This window comes from Podarcis tiliguerta (genome assembly GCF_965153285.1).
Source record: "Podarcis tiliguerta genome assembly, chromosome: 3".
In the NCBI taxonomy this organism is placed as follows: domain Eukaryota; kingdom Metazoa; phylum Chordata; class Lepidosauria; order Squamata; family Lacertidae; genus Podarcis; species Podarcis tiliguerta.
The window spans coordinates 71,869,066-71,890,698 of NC_139536.1; the positions used below are offsets into that span (position 1 = coordinate 71,869,066).

At 40.8% G+C, this 21,633-nt stretch overlaps 1 protein-coding gene across 1 annotated transcript in view; it reads left to right on the top strand.

The window, feature by feature from the left end:
- Positions 1-2,241: 2,241 nt before the first annotated feature.
- The window catches only part of LOC310674394 (uncharacterized protein), a 28,596-nt gene continuing 9,204 nt past the window's right edge, over positions 2,242-21,633 (top strand). Inside the window, exons 1-4 of the mRNA XM_083433615.1 lie at positions 2,242-2,268; positions 4,839-4,939; positions 5,879-5,943; positions 10,711-10,797. Coding sequence (XP_083289741.1) covers positions 4,845-4,939; positions 5,879-5,943; positions 10,711-10,797 — 247 coding nt within the window. The 5' untranslated portion in view covers positions 2,242-2,268; positions 4,839-4,844. The remainder of the gene's footprint in view (positions 2,269-4,838; positions 4,940-5,878; positions 5,944-10,710; positions 10,798-21,633) is intronic.

A 21,633-nucleotide genomic window follows, 5' to 3' on the forward strand; every position in this document is an offset into this window, starting at 1 on the left:
ATATATCGGAGGAAAGATTTTACTATTGTTTTTAAGAATTAATAACAGAAGTGCTTCAGTGTTCCTGCATACGCATTCTCTTGCTTGTATTCATTAAAATAAATCTAGATTAATAGAGCTATTTGCACAAAAAGGATTTAGATAGCAGGGAATCCATTTATTTAAGAAGCTTTGATGTTGTAGGTTGAGAATAATAAAAAACCACATTAGTTTTAGCAGTGGGAGAACTTACATACAGGTATTTTGTTTCCTCGAGTACTTTCACAGGAAATGCCTCTAAGTGGATTAGCTGGCAGGAAAGAAGTAAAGTGTAGTTATAAGCGCTTAGTTCTTAAATTTATAAAATAAAAATAAAATAGGATTGGTGTTCCCCTTCTGCCTTGAAGGGTCTGAAAAGCATACACTGAATTATGATTTGGAATAATAATAATATCTCTGTTTTTCTAGCCCAAGTACCAACTGCACCAACTGCTCAGTCATTTTTGTTGCTTTTAAAACAGCGAAGTGGTCCCAGAATAGTTTTGTCACTTTGGGAAAAACAGACACAAAGGAAACATTGTTAACAGAAATGCCAGTGTGCACTGCATGGTTGTGGTAAAATATGGATGGTTTCCTATTATTTACTCTGACTTCACTCAAAAGGAACACAGTGCTCAACCCGGTGATAACAGAAATAAACAATATAAGGAAAGAGCTGCAGCCCAAGACAGGAAAAGAGGTGCTAAGGGAACGTCTCTCTATTTTAAATGAATTGTTGGCTGTGCCTCATTTCCAAAAGGAAACATTTAACCCTGAATAAGCACCTGGAACCCATTGGTATCTTGCACCACTTGAGGCATTGGGCTGTCTTTATGATATATGGTTTGTTTACACATATATACAACCTGAGTCTACAATGGAGGGGTTTGCAGACTTGACACCGAAAGGAGGTTCTGCTTTTCCTATGGCCAAAGTCCTGGATTTCAGCCTGGCTCTCTCTCTCTCTCTCTTCTCTGCTTTTCCATTCTGCAGATTTTGCATGCCGCTTCTAGATCACTCAACTGTAGCCTTTTGTCTTTCTAAGTAACAGACAGTTGAGGGAGGGAGAACCACCCATTTGTCCTCTGGCACAGAGGCAACCTCTTTGTTCCCAGGCTGGCCTTGCTATTCCAGCAATTGAATCCATGCTGGATCCAGGAATTAGAAGGGGGGCTCAGACATACATCCTACCCCCAACCCAACTCATAACATTAGCCTGGAATCTTGCACCACTCTTAGATTGGGGTGGTCTGCAACAATGTGTTCTAGAACACAAGCTAAAAGCATATTCAACGCTTCTGTTTTTCCATCGTTTAATTCTCAATTTATTCCTTTTTAGTTTTTTTAATTGAAAAAAATTCACTAAACATATGCAAATTTCCATGATAAGGTTTACAAAGTACGCTGATATGTATAAAAGAAGACACTGGGTGTTAGATGCAATAACGTCATAATAGGTGTCTGCCACTCTGTGGAGATGGTCCATAATTTTGGTGCTCAAATATAAAGGCTTGTTTTCATATGTTCAGAAGCCACAGAACAAAATTACCAGCAGAGTGCTTTGTTTCCATTTTATTAAATACAGTAATTATTGTATAAGCAGTATGTTATTTGGTGTGTCTGTAGATGTTAACAGTTCTATGCAACTCAGGGTTCTGAAAAGAATAGTGCTTTCATTCACTTATAAATAACCAGGTTGTTCCATTTATAGTGTAGATGGAGAGATCAAAGACCACTCAGTCTAACAACAACAAGCGGAAGCCATTCATTCTGTTTTCCTAATGGGCCATCCCTCTCATATTAAAGTACACAGCACTGATTGGAAAAAACCCATCATGAATCTTGTTGTTTTAATTGGGGGAAATGTCACATGCAAACAGCAAAGTTTCAGATCTCACCATTGCTGTAGGTGAGTGTAACAAGAAGTGGGAGGAACGACCGCTCCCCACATCAAATTGGGGGGGGGGCATAATTTGCATGGATGTGTGCAGCACCCCTGATCCTACATGGCTCTTAGCAGCTTTGCCTGGCATCGCTCCTCACCCCCCCAGGCTGAATACCTGGAGATTTCCGCCCAACCTCAGACAGTCAACCAATCCCGGTGGTGGAGGCGTTGCCTGGGGGAGTTGGCGAGGTAGGGGGTGGGACTTTCCCACCCACACAATAGACAGTGGAACTTACCTGGGGGATCACAATCAGCTCCAGAGCTTTGCAAGTGACATCACTGGAATTCATCCTACATCTGGAGAGGTGACACTGGGGCCCAACCCTTATTAGCTTGGCTGGGTGGGCTGTGAGGAAGGCCTTGCCACATCATGCAGCTTTCTTCTCCCCCCCCCATGCCTGTTTTGGCCCCTTGGGGGGTGGAGGCGGCAGAAGGGGCCTCCTGGCTGCTTCCCGCGATTCTGGGGGGCTGGGCAGGCTGGGGGGGGCTTGCCACCTGGGAGCCGGTCTTGGATTGGGGTGGTCTCTGCCTGTCCACGCAATGACGTACAATGGCTACCCATCTTGAGAGATAAGGAGCAAAGAGAATTGGTTGTCTGGATTTTCGCAATGACATAAAAGGACATGGTCATGGCTGTCAGTAAGAAGGAAGGGAAGGGAAGGAAAGGAAGGGCACAGAGAGTGCTCCTATGATGGACAGATGTTGGGTCATCCTCCTGGAGACCCTGCAGCCAATCATGGCAAGGTGGAGAAACAACCAACAGGAGGGAGTGGGGAGTCAAAAGGTAGAATGTGAGAGTTTAACTGCCAGATAGAACTTGGCTTAGGATGTAGCTGGGTGCTTAGGGGTTTGTTAGGCAGGACAAACTCATTTAATTTCTTTAGGACAGTAGTTCTCAAACATTTTTCCTCTGGGCCACACTTTCAGAATGAAGATTGGATCACATCACACCAAATTTTTAATCGATAAGTGGGATCATCTTTAAGGATGGTCCTGGTTGCGGGCAGGCCCCCAGGCCGGTTCCTCCCCCCTGGTGTGGACGGAGTAATGCCGTCATTCCAGGGTAGCACCACGATCACCCCGGCTTCTTGGCCAATCACTTTTGTGTGGAGTGATCGTGGGGGGGGGGGGGATATAAAAGTGGCAGCATGACTTCCAAACTTGCAAAGCATGTGTTTGTATAAAGTATTGTTTTATTAATGGCTGGAGAGGCAGGAGGACAATGTTCTTTTAAAAGGGGGGAAAATCCTGTGTCCTTGTATACAGCCTTTAAATTATGGGCATGTTGGTTCATGGTCAATCTTTGTGCTGCATTAACTGTTGAATCAGATCAATTTCTGTGAGTCATGGAGTTTCACAGGAATGTCTTTCCGCTCTTCCTCCGCTATGCATCTTCTAGGAAACAGCAATATAAAGCTGTCAATGCCTCTAAAAATATACGTTTCTATTTGCTTTTGGTGGACTTGAGATTGCTCCGCAGCCATCCTTGTTTGCTCTTTTGTTCACAAGCACTAATATGCCCAGAATAAAACAAAAGACCAGGTAAAAATGTCTGGTCAGTACCTTGAAAATTATAAATAGTACTTCAGCAGATTTTCACCTGTTCTAAGACTATTGTTTACCTAAACAAAGCTGAGGGGAAATGTGACTAGAAGAGAATAACTATTTTCCCAATTGAGCTAAGATCCCATGTAACATATGGACCAACTGAGTTAGAAATGTCTAAGAGTACTCATTTCTATGTATTTCCATTAAAAAAGCCTCCTAAGGAAGAATTTCCCAATTATCTATAGGGCACAAACATAGAAAAATATAGGTGGAAAGTCAAAGATTTATAATTATAATTTTCGATTTAATGCTGGAGTGAGGCACCCCAGACACAGAGAGCTGGATATAGCCCAGAGCTAGATTTCATACTGCTTCTTGAGTCTCCATCTGACCACCTGCCTTTCAGCAGGGAGGGAAAAGGGCTTTGATGTTGTACAGGTTGTTCAAACTGAAGCTTTTTTTCTCCCTAGAAGTTCTATCACAAGCAGATTAAAGCAGGGGGCAAATTTCTCCGCAGACTTGTGTTCCTCACAAATATACCAAAAGTAATTTATGCATTCTGCCACTGATAAATGCAATTGCATTTTAAAATTTATGACTTTAAATATTTGTAAGTTGGGACTTGAAGTTCATCTGTGCGTTGGCCTTATTTCCATTCGTCTGCAAGGATTACCAAGATCTTTTTATCTCCCCCCTCCCAAACAGGATATCTGTCTGTCTATCTATCTATCTATCTATCTATCTATCTATCTATCTATCTATCTATCATCTATCATCTATCTATCATCTATCTATCTATCTATCTATCTATCTATCTATCTGTCATCTATCTATCTATCTATCTATCATCTATCTATCTATCATCTGGAGTTATGAAGAACTAAATATATGCCTTGATTTCCGTGGGGAAGAGCTATGTTAGGGTTGTCATACATCCAGAATTTACCTGACATATCCAGAATACTGCAGTCGGTGTTGGTGCCTGGGTACATGGAGCTGGACTTCACTGGGCTTCTTGCACCAGCTTGGAAAACACCAGGCAGTTCTGTTCTCCCCCATAAGCGACCCTCAGGATGATTCATCGCTCTTCTTTCCTGATGCGCTTCTGCGACATATATCTGAAGACATATGCACACAACACGTTAGCAGAGTCCAAGCAGAAGCTAGGCATTGGAGGTGTGGGTTTCTAAGCTACTTTATTATGTACAAAACAGGACAAAAGAAAACATGGCTCTTCTCTCCTTCTTCATCTCCGAGAGAGCAGAAAAGCAAAAGTACAATATAGCAGAACAGTGTAACTGAACTTCCGTTCTCATGACTCCAACAGTATGGAATGTCAACACAGACATGTGATGAAAACAATCACACATCCTGCAACGGGAGGAATGAAATCCCAACAGTTGGCAGCAGTGTCCAAGCAGAAATCAGGTGAATGTCTGGGAAAATCCGGACATATGGCAGCCCATGTCGGCAGTGTCTTTTTGAACCAGAGTTTTGATCCAGTAGAGGAATCCCAATATTAGTGGGGGGCAGAGGACTCTTTTGATGATTCCCTCCACCCACAGTCCTTAATGCCACCTCCCATTCTGTTCTAAAGAGTCACATTGAAGGCTACAAGGGGAGGGGGAAACTGGCAAAGGTCACCTTCCCTCTCTTTCCGCCCAGTGGAAGCATCCCTTAGTGTAACTCTGCTCTGGCAATGCTGCTGTTGTTTGAAGCAAAGTGTGAATCCAGTCCCATATCTGCTGCCAGAGCTTGCTCCATGGGTTCCAATTCTGGAGTTCTAAAATATGAGGTTTTGGTTGGGGAAGGACGCTCACAGACTCACTGTCCCAGCACTAATTCTACCTGGTGATACTCTGAGTTTTTCCACGATGCCCACCACCACTTCCTCACTGAGTATCATAACCCACTTCCGGTTGTTACCCATTACCATGTGCCACCATTTTAAATCTATAGTGGATGTCTTTGTTTATCAAGGACACCAAGCCTTTGACCATTTCAAAGCTGTTTTCACTTTTGTCCATTAGCTTTACAAACTCTGCTGCTCAGACCTTTTATCCTTCTCAAGTTCCTAGTCCTTGGTGAATAGACACTATTTGATACAATTGAGATATCCTCTATATAAAACGGTCCAACAGGGCTGAACACTACAGTGCAGCATCAGTGATCCCTAAAACCCCCAAAGCAGAAAGGCTGCATAAAAGGATAACCACGGTTGTCAACTTGTCTCATAAAAGAAAGTGTGAACAACATGAGCATTAAATAATCATTTCTGACAGTCCAAGGCATTTTGTTTAAGACAAAGAATTCATCTTTAAAGTTTATAACACTATTTCCCCATACTTCCTCTCCCTGCCATAACAGGGCTAAACATGCCATCAATCAGAAAACCAACACAGCAAGACCTTGGGAGAAATCACTCTATAGAGGTGACCAATGATTTGACAGATTCATTAACATTAGCACCTGCAGTCACCATGAGGATCACATTTTTTTAAATAGATACAATTTAACGAGGATGCAATTGCTATAATCAGATTATTCTTTATGTGTCCAATATATGGATCATTACATAATGATAATTTTATGGATAATAATAATTTTGCCTCAAATTTTGCTTTTATTCTTGTTGGTACAGTATTTAATATTGTTTTACTAGTCATGTGTAGTTCAATAACATCTGCAGTACAGATGAATGAATATGTCAATTTTGGTTTCTTGTTTTTCTCATCTTAAGTTCAGTTCTCCACAACTGTTTGAGATGCAACTTTGTCTATTATACACATTTATTTTCAAAATATTTTTACTAGTATATCCAGTCCATTGGACCCACTATTGGTCTCATCTGCTAAATCTGCTAGAACCTGTCTTCACATGCATGGGAACTCCCTAACTCACGAAGCATTTGAGACCCATCGGCTACTCTTACCTGATTTATGGAGGTTTCTGCACATACTGTAGAAAGAAGTGATGGGCAGATCGTGCTTATCAACCTGGGAAGGTAGCCCATCTAGGAGAATAAGACTCTGATCCTAAACCTCTGCTGCCTTGTGGGATATCTTTGGGGAAAGAAAAGGCTAAGGTGTAAACTCTAAAAAAATCTGGAGTGGAATCCCTAAGACAGTTGGATAACCTAGGACTGATCCCAGTTTTATAGCAAGTATGTTTTTGCTTATCATCCATTATACAAAACATGTCTTATAATACCTGCAGCTCATTGTGGTCTTTAGTATATCATGTATTCTCCCGTATCCACTCATTTCAAAGCAGAGAAACATATCTGTTGCTTGACACCTGCAGATGAGATTTATTTATCTGTAACCTTCTCAAATCAGCATTCCAACCCCCAGAAGATGTTTGCACTTGTGTGATATTGGAGGATGTATAAGAGGAAAAATATCGCAAAACAAAGCCATAAACCATGGAAGGAAAAACGACAAAGATGTTTCCACACTGTGCAATGATGGTGATGTCCAAGTGTCATTACCTTTGTGTCTGTTCATAGTTTCAAATAAGAGGTTATTATCTGAGCCAAACATGGCTCATAAGCATACTGAGGTTTATATAAAGCATTAAATGCAGAAAAATCTTTCCTCCACCTTCACACTTAAAAATGTTGTTTATTCCATCTCCAGGCTGTAATTTTCTAAATGCCCTGGTCTTTATTTCCCCCCTAGTCAACAGCATCATTCAACTGTATTATCAAATAAATATAAGACAAAACCGCAAAAACTTCACACAACTGAGTTAAATGTATGAAATGCTAAATTTTGATGTGCCAATGAAATCTTAGTAAGATGTGCTAGCATATCCAAAATGTAAAGCACATATGAGAAACACGACTTGAAAAATAACACCTTATAGCAAAAAACACAAAAGGGCGCATTAAGGTTGCAAAGGCAACTGCCAATGTATTAGCCTTTTCAAAAAACTTTCAAGTTGTTGACTTAACAACCTCAGTAACGGTCCTTTAAATGTCATTTTAAAACATGCAATTATCTAGGTTTTCCTAGGAACAGCAAAACCACAAATCTATTATGTATTTAAAATATGCTTTTCAGAGATCCTCTATGAGAGCTTTAAATTAAAGATATAAATAAGGAACTGGTATTGGAGATATTAATATTGCGCAGTTTGAAGTGACTGGATGCATGAAAACTGACTCCCTTTGAAAGGAAGCATTGTCCAGACCGATTAGAGATTATTCAAAAACTTTACTTGCAGAACTTTCTTCATAACAGAATTAAAACATCAAATGATACATCCAAACAGTTTCATAAAACAGGCTTCTCTAGGCATAGACTTAGCATCATCTTAGAAATAAAATAACTTACAATCAGAGCTTGCAAACACAGCGCTTTTGCACTCTCTCTGACTCTCTCTGTCTCTGTCTCTCTCAGGTTCCATTTTGCCTACACTCCAGCCCTAAGGATGTATATTCCTGGACAGCCATTTATACCTCCTTACTCCGCAGAGCTTGTCAAGAAAGGCAACTCCCTTCAAAATGGTGATTTGAAATTCAATAGCCTCCCATGTGGTCTAAGGTTAAACACTCATGTGTTAGCTAGCAGAAAACAACAATAATTATCAATTCACTTATAGCTCAGTGTCCGTTTCTTGGCTTAAATATAGCCCCATGGAAAATCCCCATGTTAAAGCCTTCAGTAATATGCATTTAGACATTCACCATTTCAGTGTTAATTAAACCAATTATACTTAACAATTGGGGCAGGGCAGTGGAAAAGAGAAGGATTTAGGAAAGAGGTGGGAAGGGACCTGCCTGCTTGCCTCTCAGCTTCATAGAGGCAAGCTCTTGGCTAACTTGAACTGAGGCGGATTGGAAGGATGTGCAAGCAGGCAGGTGACCTCTTCTAGACAGGTGAGGCAGGATAAGATAGATAGCTCTTTATAATTAATATATAGTTCAGGGAGAGGTAATACATGGCTGGCGACCTGATCTGGCCCCTCTCAAGTAATTTTTTTCTGCTGCCTCCAAGGCCTCACTGATGCTGGTGACAGCAAAAGGAAAAACATAAAGCAGACATAGAGCATACAATTACCTGGGCACAATTCAAAATGTTGGTTATGACCTAGAAAGCCCACACGGCTGAGGTCCAAGCTATCTGAACAACTGTACAAGCCTGCCCAGATTTTGGTATATTTGGGGGAGGTCCTTCTCTCAGTCCTGCCACCTCCACAAGCACGCTCGGTAAGGATTAAAGACAGAGCCCTCTCTGTGGCTGGTCCCAGACTTTGAAATTTCCTTTCTAGAGAAATTACACTGGCTCCCTCCTTGTTGTCCTTCTGTTCCATCAGGCTTTTGAGAACAGACTGCATTTAATGAAAGGGCTCGTGCCATGCAGTTTATAAATATAGAAATAGAATCACAGTTTTAATTCTATCGATGTTGAACTGCTTTTTATAGACCCCAGCTATGTTTTAGCTCTTCTTATTTTTATCTGGCAACCACCTTGAATCCCTGTCAGGGGAAAAAGTGTGGGTATAGATAAATAAATAAATTGATAGCAGCAGCAGCAACAACAACAACTGGGGTAGGAAGAAAGGACACTCTGCCCTGCCAAGTGCCCAGAAGAAATGCAAATATCCCCTTTCCCAGTCATTAGATTGATCACCCCCTTCCTCAGTGGATCTACACAGACATGCTGAGAAGGTGGGGGTTGTTTGTCCCTGTGGGTTGGCCACACCACTACTGGCATGTGGTTTCAAGAGAGTTGGCCAACAGTTGGCTTTTGAGGCAGAGGTTCTTAGCCACCCCCAGTATAGAACACCTTATTGTTCAATATGGTAATATTTTCCATTAATATGGCACTATCAGAAGTGGTTCACCTGGTGGGGCAAAGCAAACAAAAAAATGTGGGAGGAGCACTCCAGTATCATTGCATATTGTTGCTCCACAGTTCAAAAACTGCAAGGTATCATTTTTCAAATTTATCCAAAGGCCAAACTAAGACTCAGTTTGAAGACTGCAACCTAGGTTTTTTTTAATGAAGTATGTTTGAACATGTATATAGTGTAAAAAATGAAGTTACTTTCCTCCAAGTATGCCTTTTAGCATGAATGATAGTACTTAGAGACGAAAAGATATTTTAGATCTACTTAGTAACAACACATGAAAATAGAAACAAACGCGAATGATACTATTAAACCTGAGTGCAAAAAGCTAAAAAGCCTTGGTTTCTCAGTACATTAAGCAATTAGGATCCCTAATTTAAAAAGGACTATTTTCCTCTCTCATCAATTTAAGCAGATGTAATGCTGCCGCTCTTTCACCTTCCCTTCGGCAAGTACGTGTTAGCAACTGACAATCATCAGAAATGCTGAAAAGAGTCCATTTTCATTCTCTTTGCCTTGAACCTATGGTTGCTTTTGGAAGAGAGATGCTTGCATTTGAAGTATGGGTGGTGTGAGGTTAAATTCTCCATGTCTAGGCAATGATGTCCTACCAATCCAACTTAGTCATGTTAAAACCTTAATTTTTTTTTGGAATAGATATCAAAGAGCAGTGAAAAAAAAAGTTTGCTATATATTTCTTATTAGCAGATGCTGACTGGGAATGCACATCTTTGAGGCTGCATTTGTTCATAGGAACACAGAAATTTCACTCCATGAAATTTCAATTAAATTGTCACAGGTCTAGGTGCTATGATTTGAATTAAATTGGGCTGTTTCCTGGGTTGCATGCTACATTAAACACATTAATTTTAAAGCGGTTAAAGCAAATAGATATTCTTGCATGTGTTTTTTCTTTAAAAAACAGCATTTTCAGCTCAGTCCTATGGATGCCTAGTTAACCAAGTTCCATAGCACTAAATATGAATGCATAACATTTCAGTCTGCACTTCAGTTTGAACTCAGAAACAAAGTTCATTCATTTCAACGGGACTTTCTTCCAAGTATAAACATGCTTAGCACAATTCTTATGGCATGTTTATAGATTCATTCCCCAAAGAGATGCACAAGATGGTAGTGTTTATGTCCTCAAATAACATCCCAGTTTCTCCTTGCAGTCTGCCCTCAATTACTTCCTCTCGGAAAAGTATTTTTAGAACAGCAGTCAATTCCAGACCCTTAATAAAGCTCTCCAGACCAAAAATAGATAATCACATGCCTTTGTAATTTTGATCTGTATCCAAATACTGATTGTCACCTGTTTCACTCCAACTGTCACCATGGAGATTGGCACTTGCACATCAAGAGGGCTAAAAGAAAAGCCAGAAAGGAGGTGGCATCCTTGGGAGATGATAATTCTGTGAACTCAATGGGTAAGAATTTGATGTTCCGGTACATTGTATTTACTCCTTTCTCTCCACTTTCCCTTTATGTCAGTTGTTGATGTGTTGTTGTTTTTTAAATAGCTTATCAATAAGAAGTAAACAAACAAACAAACAAACTCTGTTCAAATGAATGGCTGTATCTGCTACTCAGAGGCCAACGGATTGTAGATATTAGGGAATATTTAGTCAAAAGTTCTTCTATTTCCCCCCCAAACCATTGGAAAAATGGCATGGAAGTAAAAATGCCCTGACCTATGGAAACTTTAGAGTTGGGAACTGCAGGTGCTACAATCCTGTTGTGTCCATGCTCTCACCTTCCACTGCCTCAGTCTTAACATTTTACCATGCATTTTGCAATTGAGTACACAAAAGGAATAATTTCCAATGTAGTGACAAATACATTTCATAGCCCAGAACTCTGTGTTATTGCCAAGTGTGTGTGTGTGGGGGGGGGATGTTTCCCTGTTTTTTAACATTTCACACATAATGTCAATCAAAGGTGCTGGGCCACCTGATGGTAAATCCTTAAAGTTCTCCTTGACGCCAATTAGTTACTCATTTATTTACTCATTAACAGACTTCAGTCACCTTGTCATGTTCTCAATCAGGATTGATTACTAGGCTCTTTTCCAGTCCTTTGGGAATCCCATAGCTTATGTGTTATGTAAACATCCAAGGGAGCCCAGTCATGGGAGTAGAGCTTATTGATCTTTCTAGAAGCAATGTTGGAGAAACCACAGAGCAGAAAGCAACTGCATTGCCCTAGGCAATTGCACAGGAAGCCTGATATTATAGAAGCGGCTTAGTTGCTACTCCTCTGCAACTACAGTATTGTAACATAGGAGAGTGGAAAGTACAGGACAGGAGAATCATATGGAAAGAAGTGTGTTATTAGTACATTACTTCCCCATCTATTGTTGCTGAGCTTGTGTTTGGTTGCACATTTGGGGTTGATGGGGGAGTGGATTCTGCTGGGCAGCTGTTGATGAGTAACAGCAGTTAGAATATCACAAGGTATTGTGTAACATGGGGATTGTCCCACTGCCTCCTCATTATGCACCCATAATGTCTCAGAGCTGCCCTGTTACTACCTAGCATCTCAACCAGCCACTAGAACAATGTATTCAATGCTATGTGGACTACTCTAAGAAGGCAGTGATTGAAGAAAGCTGCATTTCATCCATTTCCTGCAGTTGTCTTGGAGCCATCCATAAGTAATGGAATCAAAGCCCAGGTCACCTCCAAATCAGCTGGTCCAGTTTGCAATTTGGCCAAATCTGGTGCAGACCCAGCAAATTAAATGGTTAGTGGAGTTACATAAAGAAAAAAGATTCAATAAACAACCAGTTGAAAGGCATGAAGACATTCCAAGAAACCTCATAAACCCCTTAATTGCTCTATTTATTATATGATACTTTTTCTTTCTCTGAGAAAAATTGGCTATAAATCCTCTAAGTAAATAATCCAGATTCACAGGGACGACATTTCCCCCCACATAATGGTGCACCTTCAACAAGGTTCTGCACTCAAATGGCAGCAGGGTGGCAAAGTGTATATATATAGATAGTATGGAGGGTAGACAACCAGACCATTCCTATTGTGAGACTCAAGTGGCTTAAAAGGGGGAAAAAAGCTGAAAAAATTATACAGTGGTACCTCTGGTTTTGTACTTAATTTGTTCTGGAGGTCCGTTCTTAACCTGAAACTGTTCTTAACCTGAAGCACCACTTTAGCTAATGGGGTCTCCCACTGCTGCCGTGCTGCTGTCACACGATTTCTTTTCTCATCCTGAAACAAAGTTCTTAACCCGAGGTACTATTTCTGGGTTAGCAGAGTCTGTAACCTGAAGTGTATGTAACCTAAAGCGTATGTAACCCGAGATACCACTGTAGCACCATTTTCACTACAAACTTTACTTCATGTTAGTACAGAGTAAAGTGTGACTGTGGGTATGGAGCCAGGAGAAGGCAGTTAATCCTATTAATTAAGGAGGAGATCTTGTGTAAATGGCACTAGTTTCTTCTCCAAGAAGTTTGCTTACTACACCACATACTTTTCAAAAGCAGCAGCCTATGAAAGAAATTGGAGGTTTCTTTCTGCTACAAAGTACAACTGCTCTTTTACAGCTAGTCATTAGTGGTTAGGCATACAATGAACACATCTGATCTCGCGGCAGTAAATATATGGTGCATAAATGGGGAACTTGCAGAAAGGGTAAATCTGTGCCAACAGTGCAATCAGAATGTTTATGTTTATCACATCCCTTTATATAGCACATTACAAATCGGTCTTCAAACAGTTGAGAATTGGTGAGATGGGAGCCACCATCCAGGCAAAATGGTAAATACTGCATTGTTACATACCACCTCAATCTTTGAATGGTGTGAGTTTCCAGATGTCCAGGTGCCTTCTCAGGCTTCATGTTTCCTTTGGAATCGAGGCACTGTGGAGACTGTTGTATCTTTATGATATACGGTTTCTTTACATATATTTACAAGACTTGCCCCAAAGCTAGTTTTGGATTGTCTGTGCTCAGATCTGATTGGGATGGTGGAAGGCTATCGCTGTTACCATTTTCTGTGCCTCTGTTATTGCCTCCCACAAATTCTTGCTCAGTTGAGGCTTGTGTAAATCATAATCATGACAATTTATACCCCGACAATCTGGCTGGGAACCAGAGCCTAAAGCAAGAATGGCTCACTTGTGGTCCTTCAAATGTTGTTGGGTGGGATCTTCCCATCACCCCAGACCATTGACCACATTGGCTGGGGCTGAGGGGGGTTGGGTCACAGGTTAGCCACCCCTACATAGGCATGCATGTGTGCTTCAAAAATGTCTCTAAAACATTTAGAGATGGAAATATTTGCAGGAGTTAGCTCAAGTGATGTGCACCAACCTGGATGGCTTTAAAAGAGGATTACACAAATTTGTGGAGGTAGAGGCCTATCAGTGACTATTAACTGTAATGGCTATGCTTCACTTCCACTGTCGAAGGCAGCATGCTTCCGTCTACCAGTTACTGGAACAGCAGGAGGGGACAGCTATTGTCTTTGTGTGCCTGCTGGAGGGCTCACTGCGTGTCAGTGGCCCCAGACAGCCATTACAGGAAAGTCCCTTCTGAAGTTTTTTCTTAAAATAAAAAAATAAGAGCAGGAGAAAGTGAGAAAGTTCCATAGCCTTACTTCATACCAAAGCTGTATCAGTTACTGCCATGGAAACACTTAATCTAGTAACTCTCACAATAGTGTGGGCGGGGTAGGATAATACAGCTTTCCCTGTAAACTAGCAAATAAAAGGAAACCCTATAATTTAACACATTTTGTCATTAAACCCTGTCGTTAACATCTATAAGTCTATTCTTCTACATGAAGCAACCAATCTGGGGTTTGGTCGAGGAGAATGAACTTCTTAATATATACCACCAGTGTGTTTTTCTTGCCACATAGTTTTCGGAACTTGAGAAAACTTGTGTGATAAATGCTTTACTTTAAGGCCTAAGCACAACTATAAAATGTGTTTTCTGTAGCTAGTACAGTGGTACCTCGGGTTAAGTACTTAATTCGTTCCGGAGATCCATACTTAACCTGAAACTGTTCTTAACCTGAAGCACCACTTTAGCTAATGAGGCCTCCTGCTGCTGCCACGCCGCCGGAGCACGGTTTCTGTTCTCATCCTGAAGCAAAGTTCTTAACCTGAAGCACTAGTTCTGGGTTAGGGGAGTCTGTAACCTGAAGCGCATTTAACCTGAAGTGTATGTAACCCGAGGTACCACTGTACTACAGTTTGAAAAAGACACATGGGATAGGCCTAGTATTTGTGAGGGCAGCATCATACCATTTCAGCCTGGACGTGGGAGCAAATACGACTGAATTGGTTCCCCGGAAGAGCAACAACACCAACAAACAAGCCCCTTTATATAAAACTACCACATAGGAGGAAAGGTTATTTATTTGTTTTCATTTATTCAAAGGAGGAGGACAAGGCAGGGTGAACTGGGTTAATGGCCAACAAGACCTGCTTAGTAGAGTTGGGCAAGCGCCAAAATGTTCTCTCTCTCACACACCCCCCCCAAGTTATTTGCTGCCCTTCAGAGTTAAAGTTCTTTTGAGTCGGTTTTCTGGGCTTTCAACATCAGTGCTGGAAGGGCACATATCAGCTCTGTACATACTATCCCTGAGTTTGCCTATGATAGGGAAGGAAGAGCTTACTTAAGAACACAAGAAGAGCCTGCCGGATCAGGACAGTGGTCCACCCAGTGCAGCATCCATTTTCACAGTGGCTAATCAGATGCCTGTGGGAAGCTTACAAGCAGGGCCTGAGCTTTAACAGCATTCACCTCTCCTGAAGTTTCCAGAAACTGGTATTTAGGAAGCATTACTGCCTCCAGGTGTAGGTGCACAGCACAGCTGTCATGGTTAGTATATTTGATAGCCTTATGCTCACCTAGGGTAAGAGAAGTGTGTAGCAAGAAAAGGAAGGGTTCGGCAGTGGTGAGAAATGATACGCTGAGCATCTTTTCCCACCAGGAATTATGGGGTCCAATATTGCCAGTGGGCTGCAATGCTCAGAGCACATTTTTCATCAGAAGAGACAGGTTACTGGACATGAACAATACCTTGGGAATCTTTTCCTGCTGGGGATAATGGGTCTTGTAGACAAGCATGTTCATATTTGGTAAGAAAAAATATTATCAGATATTGTCAGGCTTTGGGGAAGCAGATCCCTCCCCCGGTGGCAGCAAAGAAGCCACCGGGGAAGGGATAAAAAGAAGAGTTATTACCAATTAGTTTATTCGATAATCACAGCGAGAGACAAAGGAATGCAGCCTCTCTCTAGAAATTGCGTTGCTCCAAGTAAAGTCTCTACTATTCTACATCACCCCTTCATCGGCTTATCTGAGCTTTCTGTCATTGAGCTTTCTGTTCTACTATCCTCAATGCCCACCAAGTCTTGGGGGAGGAGAGGTCAGGAATGCTTTCCAAAGACACTGAGTCTGTCAGCTGTCTCTCCCCCCCCCCCAGTGTTTCTCCTTCCTGCTGTTCCTCTTCCAATATTTCCCAGCTTTCCCCCTCTGGATCCTCTGAACTATGACCTTCTGCAAACCACTGTTCTAAATCTATGCTGTCCTGTCCTCAGAAAGGTTCAGGAGAAGGGGGCAGCCCCCACCATTCTTCCTCAGTCCAGCCCCTGACAGATATGGGATTACGTGTCCTACTTTACAATGGACAGTTTTTAAAGGCCTATTAGGGGACTTTATTTGAAGGGTGATAGTCCTATAGCTGAAAAAGTCATATATTTCAAAGCGTTTGCAGTGGAGGGTCCCATTGTAGGTCTGTTTGTTCTCCCAATCAGGCATTAGCATAGAAAAGAAATCCTACCATACTCCTTCCACCCTGGACAGCATGAGGGGCAGGGCTGTGAATGCAGAGGCGGTTCCACCACTGTATTAAGCCCTTCTGCTTCTGAGGCTGATGCTCTGACAGGGTCAATATTGAAACCATAAGCATTTGATCCACTGGTAGATTCATAACATACAAAGCTGATTTTGGTTCTCATTGATTATAACCATTTTATTGCATCCATGAATGAGATCAGCTAACTTACAGTATTTGTCTTATTTATAGTTTATTAAGCAACAACAACAAAATAACGACAACTTGAACATAAAAAGTGCGTGAAGCACATTAATCAAACTTGGTTCTTGTAAAATTGTGAAGAGGGACAGTAGGATAATTTGAACACTAATATGCATCCTGGCAGTTATTTAGAATCTGTTCCCTTTGGGAAAGAAATATGGTAGTACAGAGTATATTGTTATTAAAATCTGGCCTGGCTTTACATGAAAGGATGGGTTAATAAGTTACAAATCTGGGAAGATGCTTCTGCTGACATTTCCATTTATCTCTCAAAGGCAAAAAGTAAGACAAATTGGATGGCTCATACTTGCTTTTTCTGCATCCATTTGGACTAGCGTGTCAAGATGCTTGCTACTCAGGGGTTTAAAATTGATGTTCATTTTTTTTCACCTGATGTTCCAAATGGATGCAGAGAAAATGGGAATTAAATGATTGCTCATATTTTTAAACCATCATCCTATAATTTCAGCTGTTCTCAAAAAGAGGATATATATCTCAGTCTAAAGCTAAAATTTAACAGTCGAGTGCATGGGAGTGGGGAGCAGGCATCACAAGATGACTTGCATTTAGTATGATTTGAGGTTTTTTTTAATTAAAAGGGGTATTAATTACAAATAAAATTCATAGTAGCATTGTGTATCTACCTACAAACTCTGTTTCAAATCTCACCTCTCTGGGTATTATTAGTTTGATGGATAATTCTCTTTCCATTTGTTTATGTAGAATTCTTATATCTCACTTTATAGCCCTAAGAGGCTCTCAAGGCAGCTTACAAAAAGGGATCACTATTAAAATAACACTAGTATTATTATTATGTATCATTTAATAAATTTCTATATCACCCTTCATCTGAGGATCACAGGGCAGTTTACAATATAAATATACATAACACAGTAACTAACAAAAACAACAATCCCCAGACACACAGTTTAAAAGACTATAGATGGTTTAATTAGCCAAAGGCCTTGGGGGAAAAGGAATATAATATCAGACAGAAACCAGACAGCAAATGCCACCATCCATGTAACTTCTCCAGCCCACAGCCTCAGCTAAATGTGATTTATCAATGTGTTTCAGTTGTACAGTGGTACCTCGGGTTACATACGCTTCAGGTTACATACGCTTCAGGTTACAGACTCCGCTAACCCAGAAATAGTACCTCGGGTTAAGAACTTTGCTTCAGGATGAGAACAGAAATCATGCTCTGGCGGTGCAGCGGCAGCAGGAGGCCCCATTAGCTAAAGTGGTGCTTCAGGTTAAGAACAGTTTCAGGTTAAGAACGGACCTCCAGAACGAATTAAGTACTTAACTCGAGGTACCACTGTATTGTTGAGAAACATGCAATTTTATGTTGGTTTCGATTATGAGATTACTCATGGATCTGGAAAATCTGGATTGATTGTGGGAAAAGTGCAGACCACCACTTGGTTGAGGAGGTTGTTTTCTGGATTCCAGCATAAAAACTGAGACAGAATGAGCTTTGAATCCACATATAAACCAGGTTTCTTCAGGCAGCATTTTTGCCTAATAGGTAACAATAACTTGCCACCAAATTATTTGACTTTTAGGGTGAAATCCAATGCCATCAGGACAGATTTCTGCTCACACAATAACAGTTCTTCTTCTGCTCCTCCTCTTCCTCAGGAACTTTAAGTAAGCCACAACCCACATCTCCCCTGGGTTCTCTAGTGATACATGTCTGTGCAGACCTTCCAAGTGTCCCTATTTTCCAGGGATGTCCCTTATTTAGAGAAGAAACTTTAATTTCTTATTTGATCCTGGAATGTCCCATTTTTTCTTAGGATGTCCCTATTTTCATTGGAGAAATGTTGGCATGTATGGAGTTATCTGACCCTCAAGCTATCTGAAAGCAATCCTGTATAGGGAAGTTTTTTAAATGTTTAATGTTTTATTGTGTTTTTTTGGTATATGTTGGAAGCTGCCCAGAGTGGCTGGGGCAACCCAGTAAGATGTATGGGGTATAAATAGTAAAATTATGGAGGGTAAAATGCTGGAGGGTATGAAACTCATCCTTAGCAGTTTTACTTTTAAGCATTCAGAGTTCTTGTTGTTATGCTCTGAATTTTGAACACTGAACACCCACCTCCCCACCCACTTGCTGGCTGTGTTCCAGAAAGCACAAACAGAGTCAAATTAAAAATAGCTGTAGCGCCAATATGCAACCCAATCTACGGACAGAATAGCCGTCTGCAGATATGTCTTGTATCAGTGTCCCGACATGCAAGCACCAAAGCACCTCTCCACAGGTAAGAAATGAGAAATTTTCAGGGCTGTTGAACACCGCACATTTTCACAGTGGATCAAGACAAAACTATTTAGTCCAGGTGCTCCTGTAATTATGTTACATTGGAAAGCTCAATATTGTTCAATGGGCCTCAAACTCTCATGTCTGAGGTGCAGAGACAATGGAGCTATCACTAGAATATTGTGTTGCAGTCATGGAATAAAATACAGGTCAAATGTAGGTGTTTATACTTTTTCTTCTTACTGTGTTCCTTAGGAAGATCTACATGCCAAGGTTTGTACTGAGATGTCTCAGTTCCAAAGGAATATATTGCAAATAACTAAAAGTTTACAATTCACATAGATTATATTGCTTTTGTGTGCTATTAGACTTTTAGACAACAAAACAAGCCAGTGACATTATCTGTACATAACTATTATTAGAATCATCCTCTGTATGACTCAAAGGGATGCTTGATAAATTTATTGTTACAGATTCTGATATGATCTGGTACCCAGTCCAAACTTTCCAGAGTAATGTGCATATCAGAAATTAAGCTACCCATTAGTACTAGAGAAGCTGTTTATTACAATGCATCACCGTTTTAAATTTTAAAAAGAGAAGTGTTTGGTTAATGTGAATATATAACAACAAAATCTCGAGTTAATATCCCCTAGATGTGCTCAACAAGAAACCAGCCAAATTCTGAATCAGTTCTGTATTGCAGTAGCTATCACCTTTATTATTTGCTTTTACACTTCCTTTAACAGCCTATAAAATGTGCATAACAACAAAATAAAAGTCCACACATTTTATTCTTTGAAGACCATTAATGGTTTAACATCTTCCCATATATATATTCTTTGCAAGTGTTTGCCTTAGATTTCCTTTACTTGCCCATTTAGTTAGCACTAACCTTGGTGGTAACTAAAACTAAAAATAACTGCAAGTTATTTCACATGTTTGATTGCATTTTGCGCAGGGGTAATTGACTTATGAATTGCTGTGGAATTCAACTGAATCAGAAACCAACTGTCAGTTAGACAATTGGATTTTTGAAAGGCTACGTGTAACATTTAAAACAATGGGAGGTTTCTCTATATTCCCCACCCCACCCCTGCTGAAAGCTTCCACATGAAACTACTCTAGGGATGGCTTTACAACTGAAACTGAAACCATTCATAGGATAATGTCAAAAACCTGAGGCACTTCTTCTTGGCTAAAGTTGTTGCTGTGTGAGTGACAACTTTACAAATTGGCCTCTGAATTGTCTAGACACCTTGAACTTAATCATGAGTTCATAAAAAAAGAAGCAAGAAAGAATATGAGTTAACTGCTTTGGAAAACAATGTATTGTGATGCTGTGAGCTGCTGCATCCACTTCCAACTTACTTTGTTCCTTGATTCAGAAACTGACCTTGGGGCAAATGTAGGTAAACAAGGAGAAAAGGAGGTCTAGTTAAGGGTGCAGTCAGAGCATCTTTTCTCACCAGGGACTGGGGCAAGGATTACAAAACCTAGAGTTCCCCCCAAGACACTGACATGACAAGCATCGTTTTCATCCAAGAGAAGACCCTCTGAGACAAAGATTCTCTACTAAGATCCTGGGAATCCATGTCATCAGCGTTTGTCCCTGCCACAAGGTACATTTCTGAGCTTTGAGGAATGGGGAGGTGGCAGGAGCAGAAGTGGCCTACAGATAACATACAAGAACAAGATGATACATTACATCAGTGTCCTCTGTCACAAAAGAGCCTTCTCTTCCCAGTGCTGATGGGTGCATTGCTGGTGGCAGTGCTTTAGTTGTGTGTCTTCCCTCTGCAGGTATCATGGGTAATGTCACATGATCCACAGCCTCATTGGGATCATACATGAATTGGTAGGCTCAGACAGAGGAGGAGTATGAAGGAGAAGGGGTGTGCATTGTGGGAACTGGGGTTGGCTCCAGTTATTATGGAAGGGGGAGTAAGATCACCAGTTCTCCTCCCTGCCTCTTCCATAGAGTGTAGAGCCTCACTGAGGTTTGGGAAGGACCTTGACCAGCTGCTGGGAAGGATGAGTAGGAGGCAGCAGGGGAGGGCACAGCCTTGTCACTGATGGCCAGGCACCACCTTTGTAGATTGGTACAGACCCACATGACCAAATAAAAATGCAACAAAGTGAGAGAGTCTCACTAATAAGTTTACTGTGCCTCACCTTTAAAACTTTGACTGTAAGGGCATGGAAATTGTTGGGACATTTCCATTGCTTTTGTCCAGTTCTGAACGTCTTGCTTGGTTCCTGAATTCTTGACCTCTAATGCTAAGCCTGCTGCTGAGCCTTTACTGTTACTTGGCTAAAGAAAGAGCTTTCTCTTACTCATAAATAATAGCCTATGTTGTCATCCTTTAGGTAAGAGGCATGATAGGTAGCCAGATTACAAACTGCTAGGATGTGTTAATTAGGTTGAAGGCCAGGGAGAAAGTGAGGGGCATTTTATTTTATGTGAAGATTTCTAAACTACTTCACAACAAAAGGTTGACAATGAAGTAAGATGAAATATAAAGTACAAAAGGTTAGAAACCCAGTTAGCTCAAGACACTAAAACTAGTGCATACAATTATTCCATAAAATGGCCGGATCACACTTCAAGGAAAGTATGATCTTCCTTACCTAAAAATGTATTTAATGGACATCTAACTATGAAAATGTTAGGGTCTTTGTGGATGTAAGTTGCTAACTAATTCTAGAGGACTGGACCTGCAACACTAAAAGCCCATAAGAGAACATCTTTTTGATGTAATATACATATGGAACAACAAATACCAACTACACTTTATGTCTTGTTTGCTCACGTTTTTGCTTTGCACATTTTTCCAGAGCAACATGGAGATTTCTTGAATCAAGAGACTAGAGATACTTAATATGATTGGAACAGTGAGTTTCTTGGACTAAATCACAGTA